Source organism: Salvelinus sp. IW2-2015, linkage group LG20 (assembly GCF_002910315.2).
Source record: "Salvelinus sp. IW2-2015 linkage group LG20, ASM291031v2, whole genome shotgun sequence".
In the NCBI taxonomy this organism is placed as follows: domain Eukaryota; kingdom Metazoa; phylum Chordata; class Actinopteri; order Salmoniformes; family Salmonidae; genus Salvelinus; species Salvelinus sp. IW2-2015.
In genome coordinates, this window is record NC_036860.1 from 19,219,224 (window position 1) to 19,237,162 (window position 17,939).

At 48.6% G+C, this 17,939-nt stretch overlaps 1 protein-coding gene across 1 annotated transcript in view; it reads right to left on the minus strand.

Annotated features, from left to right (window-relative positions):
• The window catches only part of LOC111980465 (sarcoplasmic/endoplasmic reticulum calcium ATPase 1), a 91,946-nt gene that overhangs the window by 12,523 nt on the left and 61,484 nt on the right, over positions 1-17,939 (minus strand). The window contains exons 11-12 of the mRNA XM_024011201.2: positions 10,685-10,773; positions 4,727-4,829 (exon numbers count right to left, since the gene is read on the minus strand). Coding sequence (XP_023866969.1) covers positions 4,727-4,829; positions 10,685-10,773 — 192 coding nt within the window. The remainder of the gene's footprint in view (positions 1-4,726; positions 4,830-10,684; positions 10,774-17,939) is intronic.

Consider the following 17,939-nt stretch of genomic DNA (forward strand, 5'->3'; position numbering starts at 1 on the left):
TGGTTAGTCAAAAGCACGGAGACACTGTCCGTGTTCGAATATCCTCATTTGCGTTCTAAATTATAGGCATTTCGGGTATGCGAAAATAGAGAATTGAGAATGCTTTAAATGCCAGGATAAACTAATTTGGGCTTTTCCATCTAGTAGAATTCGCTGCACCCTATTAAGGAGGAGAATCCCCTTTGAGACCCATGTGTGTCTGACAACAGCTGATAAAATCACAAGGTGATGCGCCATACAAAAATGAATGAATGGCTGGAATCAACGCAATTGTGCATTAAATGACACATTCTCAGTATGGATGAGTCTAGTATGTTGATATGTGTTGCTTATTGCATTAGGTGTGACTACTCTGTGCGTTCTAAATAGTATACTGTATGTGGTACAATTAGTACAAAGTATGTAAGACATGTAGGCAAGACAGATTTCGGACACAGCCACTTGTCACATGTACCGTGTAGAACCTACAGTGAAATGCTTCAAGAAAGAGTTAATAAAAGATTTAGTAAATAAACGAAAGTTTTAAAAAATCGAATCAATCACAAAGTAACACAAGAAATGTACATAACAATAACGGTGCTATATACAGGGAACCGGTACCGAGTCAATGTATGGGAGTACAGGTTAATTGAGGTAATTTGTAAAGTGACTATGCATAGACAATAAACAGCGAGTAGCAGCAGTGTAAAAACAAAAAGGGGGGGTTCGTAAATAGTCCGGGTCGCCATTTGATTCGTTTAGTTGTTCAGCAGTCTTATTATGGCTTAAGGGTAGAAGCTGTTAAGGAGCTTTATGGTCCTATACTTGGCGCGCCGGTACCGCTTGCCATGYGGCAGCAGAGAGAAGTCTATGACTAGGGTGACTGGAGTCTGGCAATTTTTTGGGCGTTCCTCTGACACTCCTGGATGTCAGGAAGCTAGGCCCCAGTGATGTACTGGGCCGTACGCACTACTCTCTGTAGCGCCTTCTGGTCAGATGCTGAGCAGTTGCCATACCAGGCGGTAATGCAACCGGTCAGGATGCTCTCGATGGTGCAGCTGTAGAACGTTTTGAGAATATGGGGACCCATATCAAATCTTTTCAGTCTCCTGAGGGGGAAAAGGTGTTGTTTTGATGTGTTTGGACCATGATAGCTTGTTGGTGATGTGGACACTAAGGAACTTGAAGCTCTCGACCCGCTCCACTTCAGTCCCGTCGATGTTAATGGGGGCCTGTACGTCCCTCCTTTTCCTATAGTCCACAATCATCTCCTTTGTCTTGCTCACATTGTTGTCCTGGCACCACACTGCCAGGTCTCTGACCTCCTCCCTATAGGCTGTTTCAACGTTGTCGGTGATCAGGCCTATCACTATTGTGTCGTCAGCAAACTTGGTGTTGGAGTCGTGCTTGGCCACGCAGTTGTGGGTGAACATGGAGTACAGGAGGGGACTAAGAACGCACCCCTGAGGGGCCAGTGTTGAGGATCAGCGTGGCAGATGTGTTGTTGCCTACCCTTACCACCTGGGGGCAGCCCTTCAGGAAGTTCAGGATCCAGTTGCAGAGGGAGGTGTTTAGTCCCAGGGTCCTTAGCTTAGTGATGAGCTTTGTGGGTACTATGGTGTTGAACGCTCAGCTGTAGTCAATGAACAGCATTCTCACATAGGTGTTCCTTTTGTCCAGGTGGGAAAGGGCAGTGTGGAGTGTGATTGAGGTTGCGTTATCTGTGGATCTGTTGGGGCGGTATGCGTATTGGAGTTGGTCTAGGGCTTCTGGCATGATGGTAGTTGATGTGAGCCATGACCAGCATTTCAAAGCACTTCATGGCTACCGACATGAGTGCTACGGGGCGGTAATCATTTAGGCTGATTACCTTCACTATCTTGGGCAGAGGGACTATGGTGGTCTGTTTGAAACATGTAGGTATTAGAGACTCGGCCAGGGAGAAGTTGAAAATGTCAGTGAAGACACTTGCCAGTTGGTCCGCGCATGCTTTGAGTACACATCCTGGTAATCCGTCTGGCCCCGCGGCTTTGTGAATGTTGACCTGTGTAAAAGGTCTTGCTCACGTCGGCTAATAATACATGGCTTSTGGTTGGGAAATGTATGTATGGTCACTGTGGGGATGATGTCGTCAATGCAGTTATTGATGAAGCTGGTGACTGAGGTGGTATACTCCTCAATGCCACTGGATGAATCCCGGAACATATTCCAGTCTGTGCTAGCAAAACAGTCCTGTAGCGTAGCATCCGCGTCATCTGACCACTTCTGCATTGAGCGACTCACTGGTACTTCCTGCTTTAGTTTTTGCTTGTAAGCAGGAATCAGGAGGATAGAATTATGGTCAGATTTGCCAAATGGAGGGTGAGCTTTGTATGCATCTCTAAGTGTGGAGTAAAGGTGGTCTAGAGTTTTTTTCCCCTCTGGTTGCACATGTGACAATGCTGGTAGAAATTAGGTAAAACAGATTTAAGTTTGCCTGCATTAAAGTCCCCGGCCACTAGGAGCGCCGCTTCTGGATTAGCATTTTCTTGTTTGCTTATGGCCTTATACAGCTTGTTGAGTGCGGTCTTAGTCCCAGCATCTTTTTGTGGTGGTAAATAGAAGGCTATGAATAATATAGATGTRAACTCCTGGTAGATAGTGTGATCTACAGCTTATCATGAGGTATTCTACCTCAGGCGAGGAATACCTCGACACTTCTTTAATATTAGACATTGCGTACCACCAGTTATTGACAAATAGACACACACCCCCACCCCTTGTCTTACCAGACGTAGCTGCTCTGTCCTGCTGAAAAACAGAGAAGCCAGCCCGCTCTATAGAATCCTTGTTGTTGTTCAGTCAAGGCTTGGTGAAACATAAGATAGTTTTTAATGTCACGTTGGAAGGATTTTCTTAATAAGCACCAGAGGTGTGGACTCGAGTCAGACTCGAGTCACAAATATGATGACTTGCAACTCGACTTTAACACCAATGACTCGTGACTCGACTTGACTTGATACCCTCCCCAAGCCCAAATATTTAAAAAATGATGCTATTTATATATTTTTTTAAGTGTGCAGCGCATCAACTCTTCATTTAACGGATTAGTTTGAATCGGACAGCGGCCAATCAAGTAGTGCGTGGCAGTGCATAGGAACGTTGGCGGGTGAATTCAGATGGAGCCCTTGGAAAGATGATACCCACAATTATTATTTTCGGATATAAAGATGACGCTGTATCAACAAAAAACGGATTGCAACTTGCAAAACATGCAGGAAGAAAATTAGACGGAGGCGCAACAATTTCCAACTTTATTTGACATTTAAAGCTGCACAAAAAACGGTAAGACGTGGCTAATATAGCCGACAGCTACATCGCCCGAATGCACCCCACAGTGATCCTCGATAGTTGATCACTATTGGGGGGGGGGTCTTCCATGGAAATATAACGTTTATTTGGAAAGTAATAAATATATAGATGATTTGCGTAAATGTAATATACTAACTCTTACTCTTGTTCAAAATATGAAATGAGACTTGCCTGTCTTGACTTGGGACTTACTTGTGACTTGTAAAACAATGACTTGGTCCCACCTCTGATAAGCACTGATGTGACGTCTAAAAGTCTGACTAACCAAGGTGGGTGTGCACGTCAATTAGTCAGTGCATTCTCTCAGTCATTTACATCAACCTTCTCTAGTTCTCATTAGATGACTTGAGTCATAGTGAGTGAGTGGTGTGGTTTCATAGCTGGCTGACCTGACAGGTAATGTCCTCTGTAGCTCAGTTGGTAGAGCAGGGCGCTTGCAATGTCAAGATAGTCGGTTTGATTCCCGGGACCAACCATATGTAAAATGTATGCAATAGCTTTTATTATTATACTGTATATTATTATGACGTGAGTAGGTGGAGCCCACCGTGTTTTAATAGGACACAGCACTGCCCACACTGTACCCGTCTGCCCCACTGAACACAACATGGTCAATAAACCCCCACTGCCCTCCACCGCCATCAGGGTCCACTAATCTCACACCACTCTGTCCACACAGCTGCTCTACCTTTATCGTCCCTTCCCTCCTCCCTCCCTTCCTTCCTCCATCCATTATCTCTAGTTGGGAAAGACACACTTTTACAAAATGGCATGCTAATTCAGTTCTACAACGAGTCTTTTTGGGAAACAATCACAATTTCTTCTGTGTTTGAATAGCTTGTAATTAAACTGCTGTGTCCTTGGCTTCATTTACACACAGCATGGTTACCATGACACCGTGGCGATGACAGCGGTGAGAAAAGCAATCAGAGAACTAGAGAAACAGAATCACACATGTGAGTAAAATTAGATCAGCTACTGTAGGAGGCTTGGATGTGTGTGTGTGTGTCTTCGTTATCATTCATGCATTCGGCATAATGTAATACCTAATTTGTATACATAACTAAGTCTATGAAGAAATTTGCAAGCCTGTCTTACTGGCACAAAACCTCTCTCTTAGAGTGGAGTCTGCTTTGCATAGCAACCACACACTCTTGTGTATCACGGAGGTTAGTCCAACTCAACATTAATGATGACATCAGTCAAACCTAGGAGAAGGCAGCAACAGATGTGCAGCCATGTCTACGGCTCAGTGTGTGTGTGTGTGCCACAGCAGCTCAGAGCGAAGGCTTTTTACCACTGAGGAAAACAGGGTGAAAGGACAGGAACAGAGAGGGTCAGGCTGCAGAAGAGTGCCTTAATGACTCACAAAAAYATAGTGTGTGTCAGCACTGACCTCATTGTAGTCCAGTGAGGAGTCGTTGCACATGGAACACACAGTGGCCAGCTCCAGTAGTCCATCATAGTCTCCGCACTGGACCACCTTGTCCCCTTTCAACCTGGGAGAGAACGCACACATTTTTTTCCTATCCTTGTGGGACCAGACAATTGAAACCCATTCAAAATTATATTTTCCTTAACCTCTAACCATTAAACTAACCTTAAGCCCAAACCCCTAACTCTAAACCCTAAAATAGCCTTTTTCCTTGTGGGAACTGGCAGAAAAGTCACAATTATATATATATTTTTAACTGTCCTTCTGGTCCCCACAAGGATAGCACCCCCCCAAAAAACACATTTGTTAGATACTAGCACACCTTAATTCACTCTCATAACTAATAATGGAGTAAATGTACAATGTGATTTCTGTACACACAAGCTGTATCTAACCCATCCAGTTGTGTAACTGCCAGGTTGGCAGGATGTCCATTGGGTGGTGGAGCACTCTTGATACACATGGGAAACTGTTGAGCGTGAAAAACCTAGGAGAATTGCAGTTCTTGACACACTCAAACCGGTGTGCCTGGCACCTACTACCATACCCCGTTCAAAGCCATTTTTTGTCTTGCCCATTCATCCTCTGAATGTCACACATACACAATCCATGTCTCAAGGATTAAAAATCCTTATTTAACCCATCTCCCCTTCATCTACACTGATTGAAGTGGATAGGGTGAACACATGATGATTTTGCGGGACATTAACGGGGCAGTGTAGCCTACATTACTTATTTTTTTTGTTTTGTGTGTGGGGGGGGGGGGGGGGCTATTGAATCTCATTATAGAATATGCATAAAATGCATCCTTCATTTGCAACATCTGCCTATGCCCACACATATTTTCTCAATAATATTTTCTATGTTTAATACCCTCAAATACCAAGTTAGGCATTCCTAATTTTAAAAAAAAGCCACCATCACTGTCAATCGTGATTTATAATTCTTTATCACGTTTTACCGGTGAAACGTCCAAACTAACCGCATCTACAAGCCAGCCATTTGATCTCAATCAGTTTCATAGGAATATGCATTTAGAGCTTGAATTACTGTTCCATGAACAAATTAGAACAGGAGGTGTTAAAACTATAGCCTAGCCTTCCTGTATTTTGTTTCAATCCAAGCACATTCTGCCTAGTGGCACGCAAGGTTGAGTTTTGGCCTCAGGGGGAAAAAGGTGTGACTTCAGTTAACCATCCTAAAATCTAATGAGAAATGAGGTGGTGTTTCCGATGTAACAGTGACATTACTATATGTGTTACTGTTATGTAGAATACTAATGAATCATTATGTGGTCTTCTAAGAAAATGATTCAGCTGCTTTGATCCAACTTCACTAAACAAGCACCATTGTGAGAAGTGGCTGAGCGACACTCCGGTGCACGCCAGCAACAGTACGCCCCTGCTCCCACTGCACCAAACGAGCTAATTGAAGCACACCTAGCCTATTCTTTTGCCTCGTGCAAAATTTGGTGATGCAGAAACGAGACCACGTGTGTCAGTTTTATGAAAATCTGGGAATATTTGACCAAGGAAACATTTTTTGGTTGGTCTAAAACAGTTACGAAGGGAGACTTAAAAACAGGATCGAGTGAAGTAGCAGCAAATATGTTGAATGAGCAACTAATGAGCATGGAGAGCCTCAAGTTTGACGAAATTACCTTAGTTCTTTCAGTCTAATACGGCTATTTATTTAGGCCTACTTCGGTAGCGCATCAGAAGCATGCTTTTTGTAAGTAGTTCGGACTAACTGTCCTCTCCAAGTTTAGCTGTAATTTAACCGGAAAGGATTATGAAATTGGCCTACCTCTCGTCTTGCATTGAGCAGAATATCACCAGTGCCACATCGTTATGATATACATCTTCTCATAAGTGCAACGTGACCCCAAGAGATAGATTGGAATGTCTGACTCTTTTTCTAAATGAGTGGTGTTTGAATTTGTTGATCAAATACAGTACATGATTGTTTGGCTGTGGRACAAACGGCCAAAATGAGGGAGTGTCCACAATCAGAGACAGGTGGTCACCCTATTAACAGGTGACATCAATAAGGGATCATTGCATTCACCTGGTCAGTATGTCATGGAAAGAGCAGGTGTTCTTAATGTTTTGTACACTCAGTGTACGTCGGCAACGACAGTAGTATAAATGACACCCATAACATAGAGCTCCTAGTCAGTTTTAGAATGGGTAACTCGCAATAGGCTGGTGCTGACGCTTTATCATGGACGAAGTGTGCAAAGTGTTGAAGGTACCAAACTGTCTGTTCAAGCAGTTGGTACACAATTCGGACACTCATCGGCACAGCATAAGACATGCAACCAGAGGTCTCTTCACAGTTCCCAGGGGAAGAACAGAGGCTGGGAAGCACACAGTATTAAATAGAGCCATGACTAAATGTAACTCTGCCACCCCAGGTAACTCAAGCTAGCAATAAAACCAGAAACAAAAACAAGATGAAATGTTTTTTTAAACACATTACGGCACAACGGGGACTGTGAAGAGACACATTTTTATATATTTTGTATTTTAATTTGCACTGTATAATTTCTTGTATTTCGCAGGTGGGTGGCCTTACACGGGCAGGAGCTATCTCTTGTTTATGAAGAGTGAGGCAGAAGCAGGAAATGATGTAGCACTGTAGTGTTTTGTATATTATGTTATTTATGTTTTTTTGTTTCCTGTTTGGACCCCAGGAAGAGTGCAGCGGCTAATTGAGATCATAATAAATAGCGCGAAATACTACAACACACTTAATTTTCATCATGAGCCAAATCTATTGGTTTTCTACACAACGTTTCAAAGGAAATGCTGTGATCTATTCAATAAACAAAATAGACCAGAAAAAATGGATAAGAGTGTGGCGCTATAGCAGGAACAGTGGCATCTGGTGGGTAAAACCTAGTACATTTACACTCCTTTATGGTAAATATTGCTAGCAACTTAGTGGGGGGGGGGACATCATCAGATTCACAGGGAATACAATGCAATACATAGTATGGAGAAGCAATACTCCAAGCCAGCTTCATACTACTTGTCAAACATTGAAAACTGATACTGTATACTGGTTGTCGGGGTGGGATTGGCATTGGGTGTGGAGGGTACATTGGTGGCTTTTGACAATTTTTCATATTTTACTCATTGGTAGGAATAAGTTTGGTCAAAATCGGATGTTGGGTACTATATTTATTGAATATAATCCTATAAATAAAATTTCAACAAAATAATGTTTTAGGAATGCCCAACTTACCTGTTTCAGATCAATCTGAAATGACATGGAACAACTTGTGTGTATGTGTGAATGTGAGTGTGTTTGTGTGTGCGTTGGGAGCAGCAGCGGCTGGTTGGTTGCATGACTACATGGCACACAGCCCAGTAGAGGCAGCAACAGTTGCTAGTAGAGCAACAGCCCACACAACAACCCACACTGCATGGCACTGCACCGCATGGCATGCCAGCCTGAGATTTCATATCTCAGTAGAGAACAAGTTTCACACCCACAAACCAACCAGAACAGTGATTAGGACTTCATACACCTTTCTAAAACACAGTATCWTCATGTTGAATTATATTGGATATAATCATGAGGTTTTAATCAACTTAGGTAGAGAAATTATAACGAGTGAACTGTCTGAAGGGGATCATTTGGCATGGTAATACATCATGAGAGCATAGTAGTTAACCCGTTACACTCTTGGAAATTGGCCTATATGGATAGGGCCAAATTTGAAATGTTTGAACCAGAAGAACTATAAAAAGCATACGCATAACCATGGCAGCAATTGAAAGAGAACACTTTGGAGATTATGGGGAAATTATCAGACCAAAGGTGAGGAAACCAGTTCCCCTAACAAGACTGAATCCAAACATTACACTGTTGATTTTATATTTACTGTACATTTCACAGCATTTGTCAATAATGAAATCGGAAAACATTCTGGATACTGTACATTCAGTAACATAATAAGACTATTCACTGAAATGTTGGATTAGGTGCACAATAAGAAAACGCTATTACAAGGGTTTGAGTGAGAGGTCTAACTGGTGTCTCAGTGGCCACACACCTCTCCAAACTATGCACAGTTCCCAAGTCCTTTCAATACACTTTCATGACTCAAGGAAAGAGCCGTCAACTATAAGGTGCTTTTATAAGCTCTCCTAGCTTTGCCATTGAGGAACATAAGCAAGCACACTAGATTTTTGTTTGGAACACAGACCTGAGTCCCCAGCGTCACACAATTACTGTTGTTGTTTACACAATCCAAAAACGTTCCATTATAAGCTTATTCTATTGCCAACACGGCTAACTATGTTAGAAAATCCGTCCGTACAGTGTTAGGCTTTCAAAGACACTTCAGACAAACAATTGGAATTTTTGTGAATGGAATCACGAGTGCATTCAAGTGCGTATTCCGCAGCTACTTTCCTTCACAATCCAACTAACATAAGCTCATTCTGTTCAGGGCGACCCAGGATATAACGCATATCATCTTTGTAACTGTGGATCAAACATGGCGATCATAAACGTTGATACTGTAAATTACGTTATTAAGTTTTCAAATATGGAAATGTGAGGTACACATTTTGGACTTACGGGTATGTGGTTTGCTTGTAATGACATCAAAACTGCATTTATTAGAACAGTCTCATCTTTCAGAGCACAAACTTTTCTCGATTTACAGCATTTTCCCTCACTGAGACTTCAACAAATGTGCAAAAGAATCCCAATTAGTGGGAGGGATGGGGGCATCTTGTCGCGTGAGCTGCGAAGTGGAGAGCCTGAGCTCTGACATGTGTAGCGTGTTACTGTACAACCACTGCGTTCCAATTTAGGTGCTTATCAATGACAAAGCTGCCATTTTCAAACCGTATACAGGATGACAGGGGCTGTGAGTGGAAAGTGTTACCAATAAATACGTCAGCATTTCAAAACCATGACAGAGGTTGACATTGAAGTCGTTATTGTAAAAGAGAATGTGCTCTCAATAACTTATTACTTTCTGTATTTAACTTTGTAATGAAAAGCAGAAGGGATGAATACTGAAGAAGATCTGGTTCTGGGTAGAGGCCTTTGCAGGTAGTCATTTGGGGAATTAGACTAGAGTGGGCACTCCAGATAGCGAGAGAGGAGGTTGTCAATCAGGTTATACTGACATTATACAGGAAGGGAAGGACTGAAATCAAGTCTGGAACACTATGACTTTGGCCCAGCTACACCCCTCATCTCTCGCCGTGTTTTTCTCTCCCCATCTCTCGCTCTAGTCAGAGCTATTTGTCATCTATTCMTCTAGGATTTCTCCACAATGAGACTATTTTAGTAGTTGTCACATTTAGGTGTCCTTTCCATTCTGTGCTATCTGTTCTAACGTGGAAAAAGTTCACATGCTTCAGGAAAACATCATTTGCATTCTCCCTAAACTTCCCCAGAGCCGTTAACCATTTGCGACAGAGGAAAACAGAGTAAACCTATGGGGGCTGGGGGTGGGAATGGTCGTTGGTATGGGGAAGGAAAGAGACTTCAAAGAAACACTTTACATCAAATGGAAAAAAGGTTAGGGGGCTTTTAACAGCAGGCCGGCCAGATGAAAGTGGTCGTTGTGGGACCAAGGCTTTTCCACTGCCGCCTGTAAAAATAGGTGTTTGTCTGTCCGAGGCCAGGGAGGGTTAACAATGGCCAGCCTTAACTTTGCTCTGGGGCTCAGTGTTTTCACTCTGGACCACACTCAACACACAATTTACTGGGAAGTGTAGGAGACATACCTCATAGTGTGTGTGTGTTTGTTAGTTTGTGTATGCATGGGTGCGTGTGCGTGTTTCCCACTTTGATTCCACAGTCACCACGAGTTGTAACCGGAAATCACACTTACAGTAATTTGCACTCTGTACACTAATACAAAGAAAGGTAGGAGGGGACACTCACACTTGCCCTTCAGGGGCATAGGTTGAGCCAGTTATAGAGAACTCATGGACAGCACAGCTGGAATCCTCCACCTTGTCCACCACAAACATCTGGAGAGAGAGAAGAGTTGGGATAGATAAAGCAGGTTAATGTAAGCTAGGATATCATCAAAGAGTATACGGAAACGCTGTGCCAGGGTTTCCCCAGAGTTCTGTACAGGGCCATGGGAGAGGTGAAGGACGTTCCCGCCCCGGGCCGCTGACGCAGAGGGAAACACACTCACGCACGCTCCCACACAATTGTAGCACCACTCAACTAAGGGCTTTCCCACCACATAATGTCACACAGCAGTTWGTTTTTTTCAGTCCTTTCTTTCCTTCTCTATTTTTCCAGCAGGCATTGGTTCCTGTGTTTCCTGACCTTGGGACCAAACTATACCCTTAAGCTACCAGTCTGTAATCCTGGCATACATAGCATACGATCACTAACCACGCCGTTAGTGGAAGGCTAAGACTTGGGGGGGGGGGGGGAACAGCGAGCGAGAAAGCAAGTTGTTTCCCAGGTCAAACTTTGTTTCGATGTCTGTCCGTCCTTCCCTGTGATCAGACTACTGTGTTGCCCAGAGTTCTGCTTTGTCTGTGCTAATGTATTGATTTCCTGTGTAGAGAGCCCAGCCCAGAACAATTAGGGTTTGGCTATGCTGGCAGGTCTTTTAGGCTGGCAGCCCAGTGGTGAGGGTGGGGGTTCTACTGTAGCCTTGGATCTGCCCCTTCTCTCCTGTGTGTGTGTGTGTGTGTGTGTGTTACATGCATGCGATCTGGCCCTCTCCTCTCTCTCTTGTTCTGGCTGCAGCGGTGATAACAGGTGGAATGGATCTGCTGTAGCTCATTTATGGGAGTGCATCGATTGGCTTGTCACAGGGGTCTGTTGTTCCATTCACACTGGCTGGGACCACTGAGGAGGTTACAAACATAGACACACAGCCTTTGACTTTCCCCACATCAATATTCTATCTCTGTAATCACAGACTTCCCATCTGGACCTGACACAACCATAGTAACCATGGAGAGAAGGGAGGAGATTGGCTAGGGCGGTCAGGTCGCAGACACACTAAGGAAAATACTCCCTCCTGTCCGGGCTTTACTCGACTTTAAAGTCAATTAAATCTGGACGATTAAAAATTAATGAAGCAGTTGTCCAAAAAAAAAAGAAGAGCATTTTCCCTTCAGTACATCTGCTGCTACTGCTTCTAGAGGGTGTGTGTGTGTTCTGTTTATACCGAGAGTAGTTTACAAAACACGTGTGTGAAATCTACTCCAGCTGAGAAGGTCTTTAACATTACAGATCAGAGTCATGTCTGGAACTGCTCATTTAGACAATGGGAAGTCGTACTCAGACCATTTCAAATTAACAGTGACTAGCTAATAACACTGGTTATCTATCCATTTAAAAACACTGCAAACGATGTATCCATCTAGTCAGTCTAGGGTCTAACCTGACTATGATGGCTAGCTCTATGCGGTGCTGGATGCTCAGGTGACATACAGTTTCTCTAGGATAGATCGAGCATCAAGAACAACAACCCTCCTCTGCCAACAGAAGCTTTATCTACTGACAATCTACCTACCTTGGGCCTCCTCAGTCCTCATCAAACAGTAACAAACTGAATAATGTGAATGAGAAAAATGATTAGACTGATAAATAACCACTGTGATTGCTGCCCCTGTGTGTCTGTGGCCCAGATCTTACACTGTTCTTTAGGAGATGAGATAGGAGCTGGATTCTGGGGCCTAAATCTTTTYTTTCCACTGATCCTGGATATGTGAAAGGGGATACCTAGCCAGTTGCACAACTAAATGCATACCCACCCAAAATGTGTCTTCCACATTTAACCCAACCCCTTTGAATCTTAAAGGTGCAGGGGGTCTTAAATCTTAAATCGACGTCCACGCCATTGGTGCCCAGGGAGCAGTTGTTGTTGGGGTGTAACTGCCTTGCTCATTCGATCCAGCAACCTTTCGGTTACTGGCCCAACGCTCTTAACCGCTAGGCTACCTGCTGCCACTTATTGTGCATAGTCCCCGACAAGCAAGCTGATAACATACAATACATGTCAAATCAAACTGTGTGTCATATGCACCGAATACCACAAGTGTAGACCTTACCATGAAATGCTTACTTACAAGCCCTTAACCAACAGTGCAGTTTTCAAGAAGAGTTAAGAAAAGTCAATGTGCTGGGGTACAGGTTACTGAGATAATGTTTTACCACATGGCCTATCAGGACTGCTATTAGTTTATTTGTAATAACTGCTATTTCAGTGTTTTGCGCATGTTGGTCACTGCATATTTCTCTCACTTTCAGAGATGTGGTTTYCATGGAAACAAGGCACTACACGACTCATATGAACCAATGGTGCCTGTCTGTAGAAGTTGAAACTCTCCTCAATACAATTTGACTTGCCCTGTATTGTGTGTATTGTGCTGTGTTGGCAGCAGTACCAAAGGGAGAGTGTCCCTGCTCTGTGTACTGGAAATGAAATGGTATGATGTCATAGAGGGTATTCACTCCTCTGTGTGTGACCGTGCCCTGGGATATCCCCTTGGCTGGGAAAGCAGGATATGACAGGGCTACGGGACACAGACGTTCTTATCAGAACCATATGGCACAGCTAGACCCAGCTTAAGGTCACAGACACACGCTTGCACGCACACACGGAGACATGCACTGACGCAGGCAGGCAGGCACGCAGGCAGGCAGGCAAGCAGGCAGGCACACGCATGCACACAGGCAGGCAGGCACGCAGGCAGGCAGACACACACGCAGGCAGACGCACGCGCACGCAGGCAGGCAGACGCACGCGCACGCAGGCAGGCAGACGCACACTCACTCACTCAGGCAGGCACCCACTCACTCACTCAGGCAGGCAGGCAGCAGGCACACCAGCAGGCAGGCAGGCAGGACACTCACTCACTCACTCAGGCAGGCAGGCACACTCACTCACTCACTCAGGCAGCAGCAGGCACACTCACACACTCAGGCAGGCAGGCACACTCACTCAGGCAGGCAGGCACACTCACTCACTTCAGGCAGGCAGGCACACCACTCACTCACTCACTCAGGCAGGCAGGCACACTCACTCACTCACTCAGGCAGGCAGGCACACTCACTCACTCAGGCAGGCACACTCACTCACTCAGGCAGGCAGGCACACTCACTCACTCAGGCAGGCAGGCACACTCACTCACTCAGGCAGGCAGGCACACTCACTCACTCAGGCAGGCAGGCACACTCCACTCACTCAGGCAGGCAGGCACCACTCACTCACTCACTCAGGCAGGCAGGCACACTCACTCAGGCGGCACACTCACTCACTCAGGCAGGCACACTCACTCACTCAGGCAGGCAGGCAGGCACACTCACTCACTCACTCAGGCAGGCAGGCAGGCACACTCACTCACTCAGGCAGGCAGGCAGGCAGGCACACTCACTCACTCAGGGCAGGCAGGCAGGCAGGCAACTCACTCACTCAGGCAGGCAGCACACTCACTCACTCAGCAGGCAGGCTCAGGCAGCACGCTCACTCACTCAGGCAGGCAGGCACGCTCACTCACGCAGCAGGCAGGCACGCTCACTCAGGCAGGCAGGCAGGCACGCTCACTCAGGCAGGCAGGCACGCTCACTCAGGCAGGCAGGCAGGCAGGCACGCTCACTCACTCAGGCAGGCAGGCAGGCACACTCATCAGGCAGGCAGGCACACTCACTCACTCAGGCAGGCAGGCACACTCACTCACTCAGGCAGGCAGGCACACTCACTCACTCAGGCAGGCAGGCACACATCACTCAGGGCAGCAGCACACTCACTCACTCACTCACTAGGCGCAGGCAGGCACACTCACTCACTGCAGGCAGGCAGGCAGGCACACTCACTCAGGCAGCAGGCAGGCAGGCACACTCACTCACTCAGGCAGGCAGGACACTCACTCACTCAGGCACGCTCACTCACTCAGGCAGCAGGCACGCTCACTCACGCAGGCAGGCAGGCACCTCACTCACGCAGGCAGGCAGGCACGCTCACTCACGCAGGCAGGCAGGCACGCTCACTCACTCAGGCAGCAGGCACGCTCACTCACTCAGGCAGGCAGGCACGCTCTCACTCAGGCAGGCAGGCACGCTCTCACGCAGGCAGGCAGGCAGGCACACTCTCACTCAGGCAGGCAGGCAGGCACACTCTCACTCAGGCAGGCAGGCACACTCTCACTCAGGCAGGCAGGCAGCCACTCGCACTCAGGCAGCAGGCACACTCTCACTCAGGCAGGCAGGCACACTCTCACTCAGGCAGGCAGGCACACTCTCTCTCACTCAGGCAGGGGCACACTCTCTCTCACTCACGGCAGGCAGCACACTCTCTCACTCAGGCAGGCAGGCACACTTCTCACTCACTCAGGCAGCAGGCACACTCTCACTCACTCAGCAGGCAGGCCACTCTCACTCACTCAGGCAGGCAGGCACACTCTCACTCACTCAGGCAGGCAGGCACACTCTCACTCACTCAGGCAGGCAGGCACACTCTCACTCACTCAGGCAGGCAGGCACACTCTCACTCACTCAGGCAGGCAGGCACACTCTCACTCACTCAGGCAGGCGGCACATCTCACTCACTCAGGCAGGCAGGCACACTCTCACTCACCAGGCAGGCAGGCACACTCTCACTCACAGGCAGGCAGGCACACTCACTCAGGCAGGCAGCACACTCTCACTCAGGCAGGCAGGCACACTCTCACTCAGGCATGGGGCACACTCTCACCAGGCAGGCAGGCACACTCTCACTCAGGCAGGCAGCCACTCTCACTCAGGCAGGCAGGCACACTCTCACTCAGGCAGGCAGGCACACTCTCACTCAGGCAGGCAGGCACACTCTCACTCAGGCAGGCAGGCACACTCTCACTCAGGCAGGCAGGCACACTCTCACTCAGGCAGGCAGGCACACTCTCACTCAGGCAGGCAGGCACACTCTCACTCAGGCAGGCAGGCACACTCTCACTCAGGCAGGCAGGCACACTCTCACTCAGGCAGGCAGGCCACACTCTCACTCAGGCAGAAGGCACACTCTCACTCAAGGCAGGCAGGCACACTCTCACCTCAGGCAGGCAGGCACACTCTCACTCAGGCAGCAGGCAGGCACACTCTCACTCAGGCAGGAGGCAGGCACACTCTCACTCAGGCAGGCAGGCAGACACTCTCACTCAGGCAGGCAGGCAGGCACACTCTCACTCAGCAGGCAGCAGGCACACTCTCACTCGGCAGGCAAGGCAGCACACTCTCACTCGCAGGCAGGCAGGGCACACACTCACTCAGGCAGGCAGGCAGGCACACACACTCACTCAGGCCAGCAGGCAGGCAGGCACACACACTCACTCAGGCAGGCAGGCAGGGCAGGCACACACTCACGTCAGGCAGGCACACACTCACTCAGGCAGGCAGGCAGGCAGCCACACACTCACTCAGGCGCAGCAGGCAGGCACACCACTCACTCAGGCAGGCAGGCAGCAGCAGCACACTCACTCAGGCAGGCAGGCAGGCAGGCACACACTCACTCAGGCAGCAGGCAGGCAGGCACACACTCACTCAGGCAGGCAAGCAGGCAGCACACACTCACTCAGCAGGCAGGCAGGCAGGCACACACTCACTCAGGCAGGCAGGCAGGCAGCACACACTCACTCAGGCAGGGCAGCAGGCACACACTCACTCAGGCAGGCAGGCAGGCACACCACTCACTCAGGGCAGCAGGCAGCACACACATCACTCAGGCAGGCAGGCAGGCACACACTCACTCAGGCAGGCAGGCAGGCACACACTCACTCAGGCAGGCAGGCAGGCACACACTCACTCAGGCAGCAGCAGGACACACCACTCAGGCGGCAGGAGGCACACACTCACTCAGGCAGGCAGGCAGGCACACACTCACTCACTCACGCAGGCAGGCACACACTCACTCAGGCAGGCAGGCAGGCACACACTCACTCAGGCAGGCAGGCAGGCACACACTCACTCAGGCAGGGCAGGCAGGCACACACTCACTCAGGCAGGCAGGCAGGCACACACTCACTCAGGCAGGCAAGGCAGGCACAACACTCACTCAGGCAGGCAGGCAGGCACACAACTCACTCAGGCAGGCAGGCAGGCACACACTCACGCAGGCAGGCACACACTCACGCAGGCAGGCACACACTCACGCAGCAGCAGGCGCACACACTCACTCAGGCAGGCAGGCACACTCTCACTCAGGCAGCAGCAGACACCACTCTCACTCAGGCAGGCAGGCAGCACACTCTCACTCAGGCAGGCAGGCACACTCTCACTCAGGCAGGCAGGCACACTCTCACTCAGGCAGGCAGGCACACTCTCACTCAGGCAGGCAGACACACTCACTCAGGCAGGCAGGCACACTCTCACTCAGGCAGGCAGGCAGACACACTCTCACTCAGGCAGGCAGGCACACTCTCACTCAGGCAGGCAGGCACACTCTCACTCAGGCAGGCAGGCACACTCTCACTCAGGCAGGCAGGCAGACACACTCTCACTCAGGCAGGCAGGCAGACACACTCCTCACTCAGGCAGGCAGGCAGGACACACTCTCACTCAGGCAGGCAGGCAGACACACTCTCACTCAGGCAGGCAGCAGACACACTCTCACTCAGGCAGGCAGGCAGGACACACTCTCACTCAGGCAGGCAGGCAGACACACTCTCACTCAGGCAGGCAGGCACACTCTCACTCAGGCAGGCAGCGCACACTCTCACTCAGGCAGGCAGGCACACTCTCACTCAGGCAGGCACACTCAGGCAGGCAGGCACACTCTCACTCAGGCAGGCACACTCCACCTAGGCAGGCAGGCACACTCTCACTCAGGCAGGCAGGCAGGCACACACTCACTCAGGCAGGCAGGCAGGCAGGCACACCACTCACTCAGGCAGCAGGCAGGTACACACTCAATCAGGCAGGCAGGCAGGCAGGCAGGCACACACACTCAGGCAGGCACCACACACACACACTCAGGCAGGCAGGCAGGCAGGCGCACACACACTCAGGCAGGCAGGCAGGCAGGCAGGCACACACACTCAGGCAGGCAGGCAGGCACACACAGGCAGCAGGCCCACACAGCAGGCAGGCAGGCAGCGCAGCACACACAGGCAGGCAGGCACCCACACCAGGGCAGGCCGCGCAGGCCAGGCACAACACACACAACTAACAGGCGCACAGCAGCCCAGGGCAG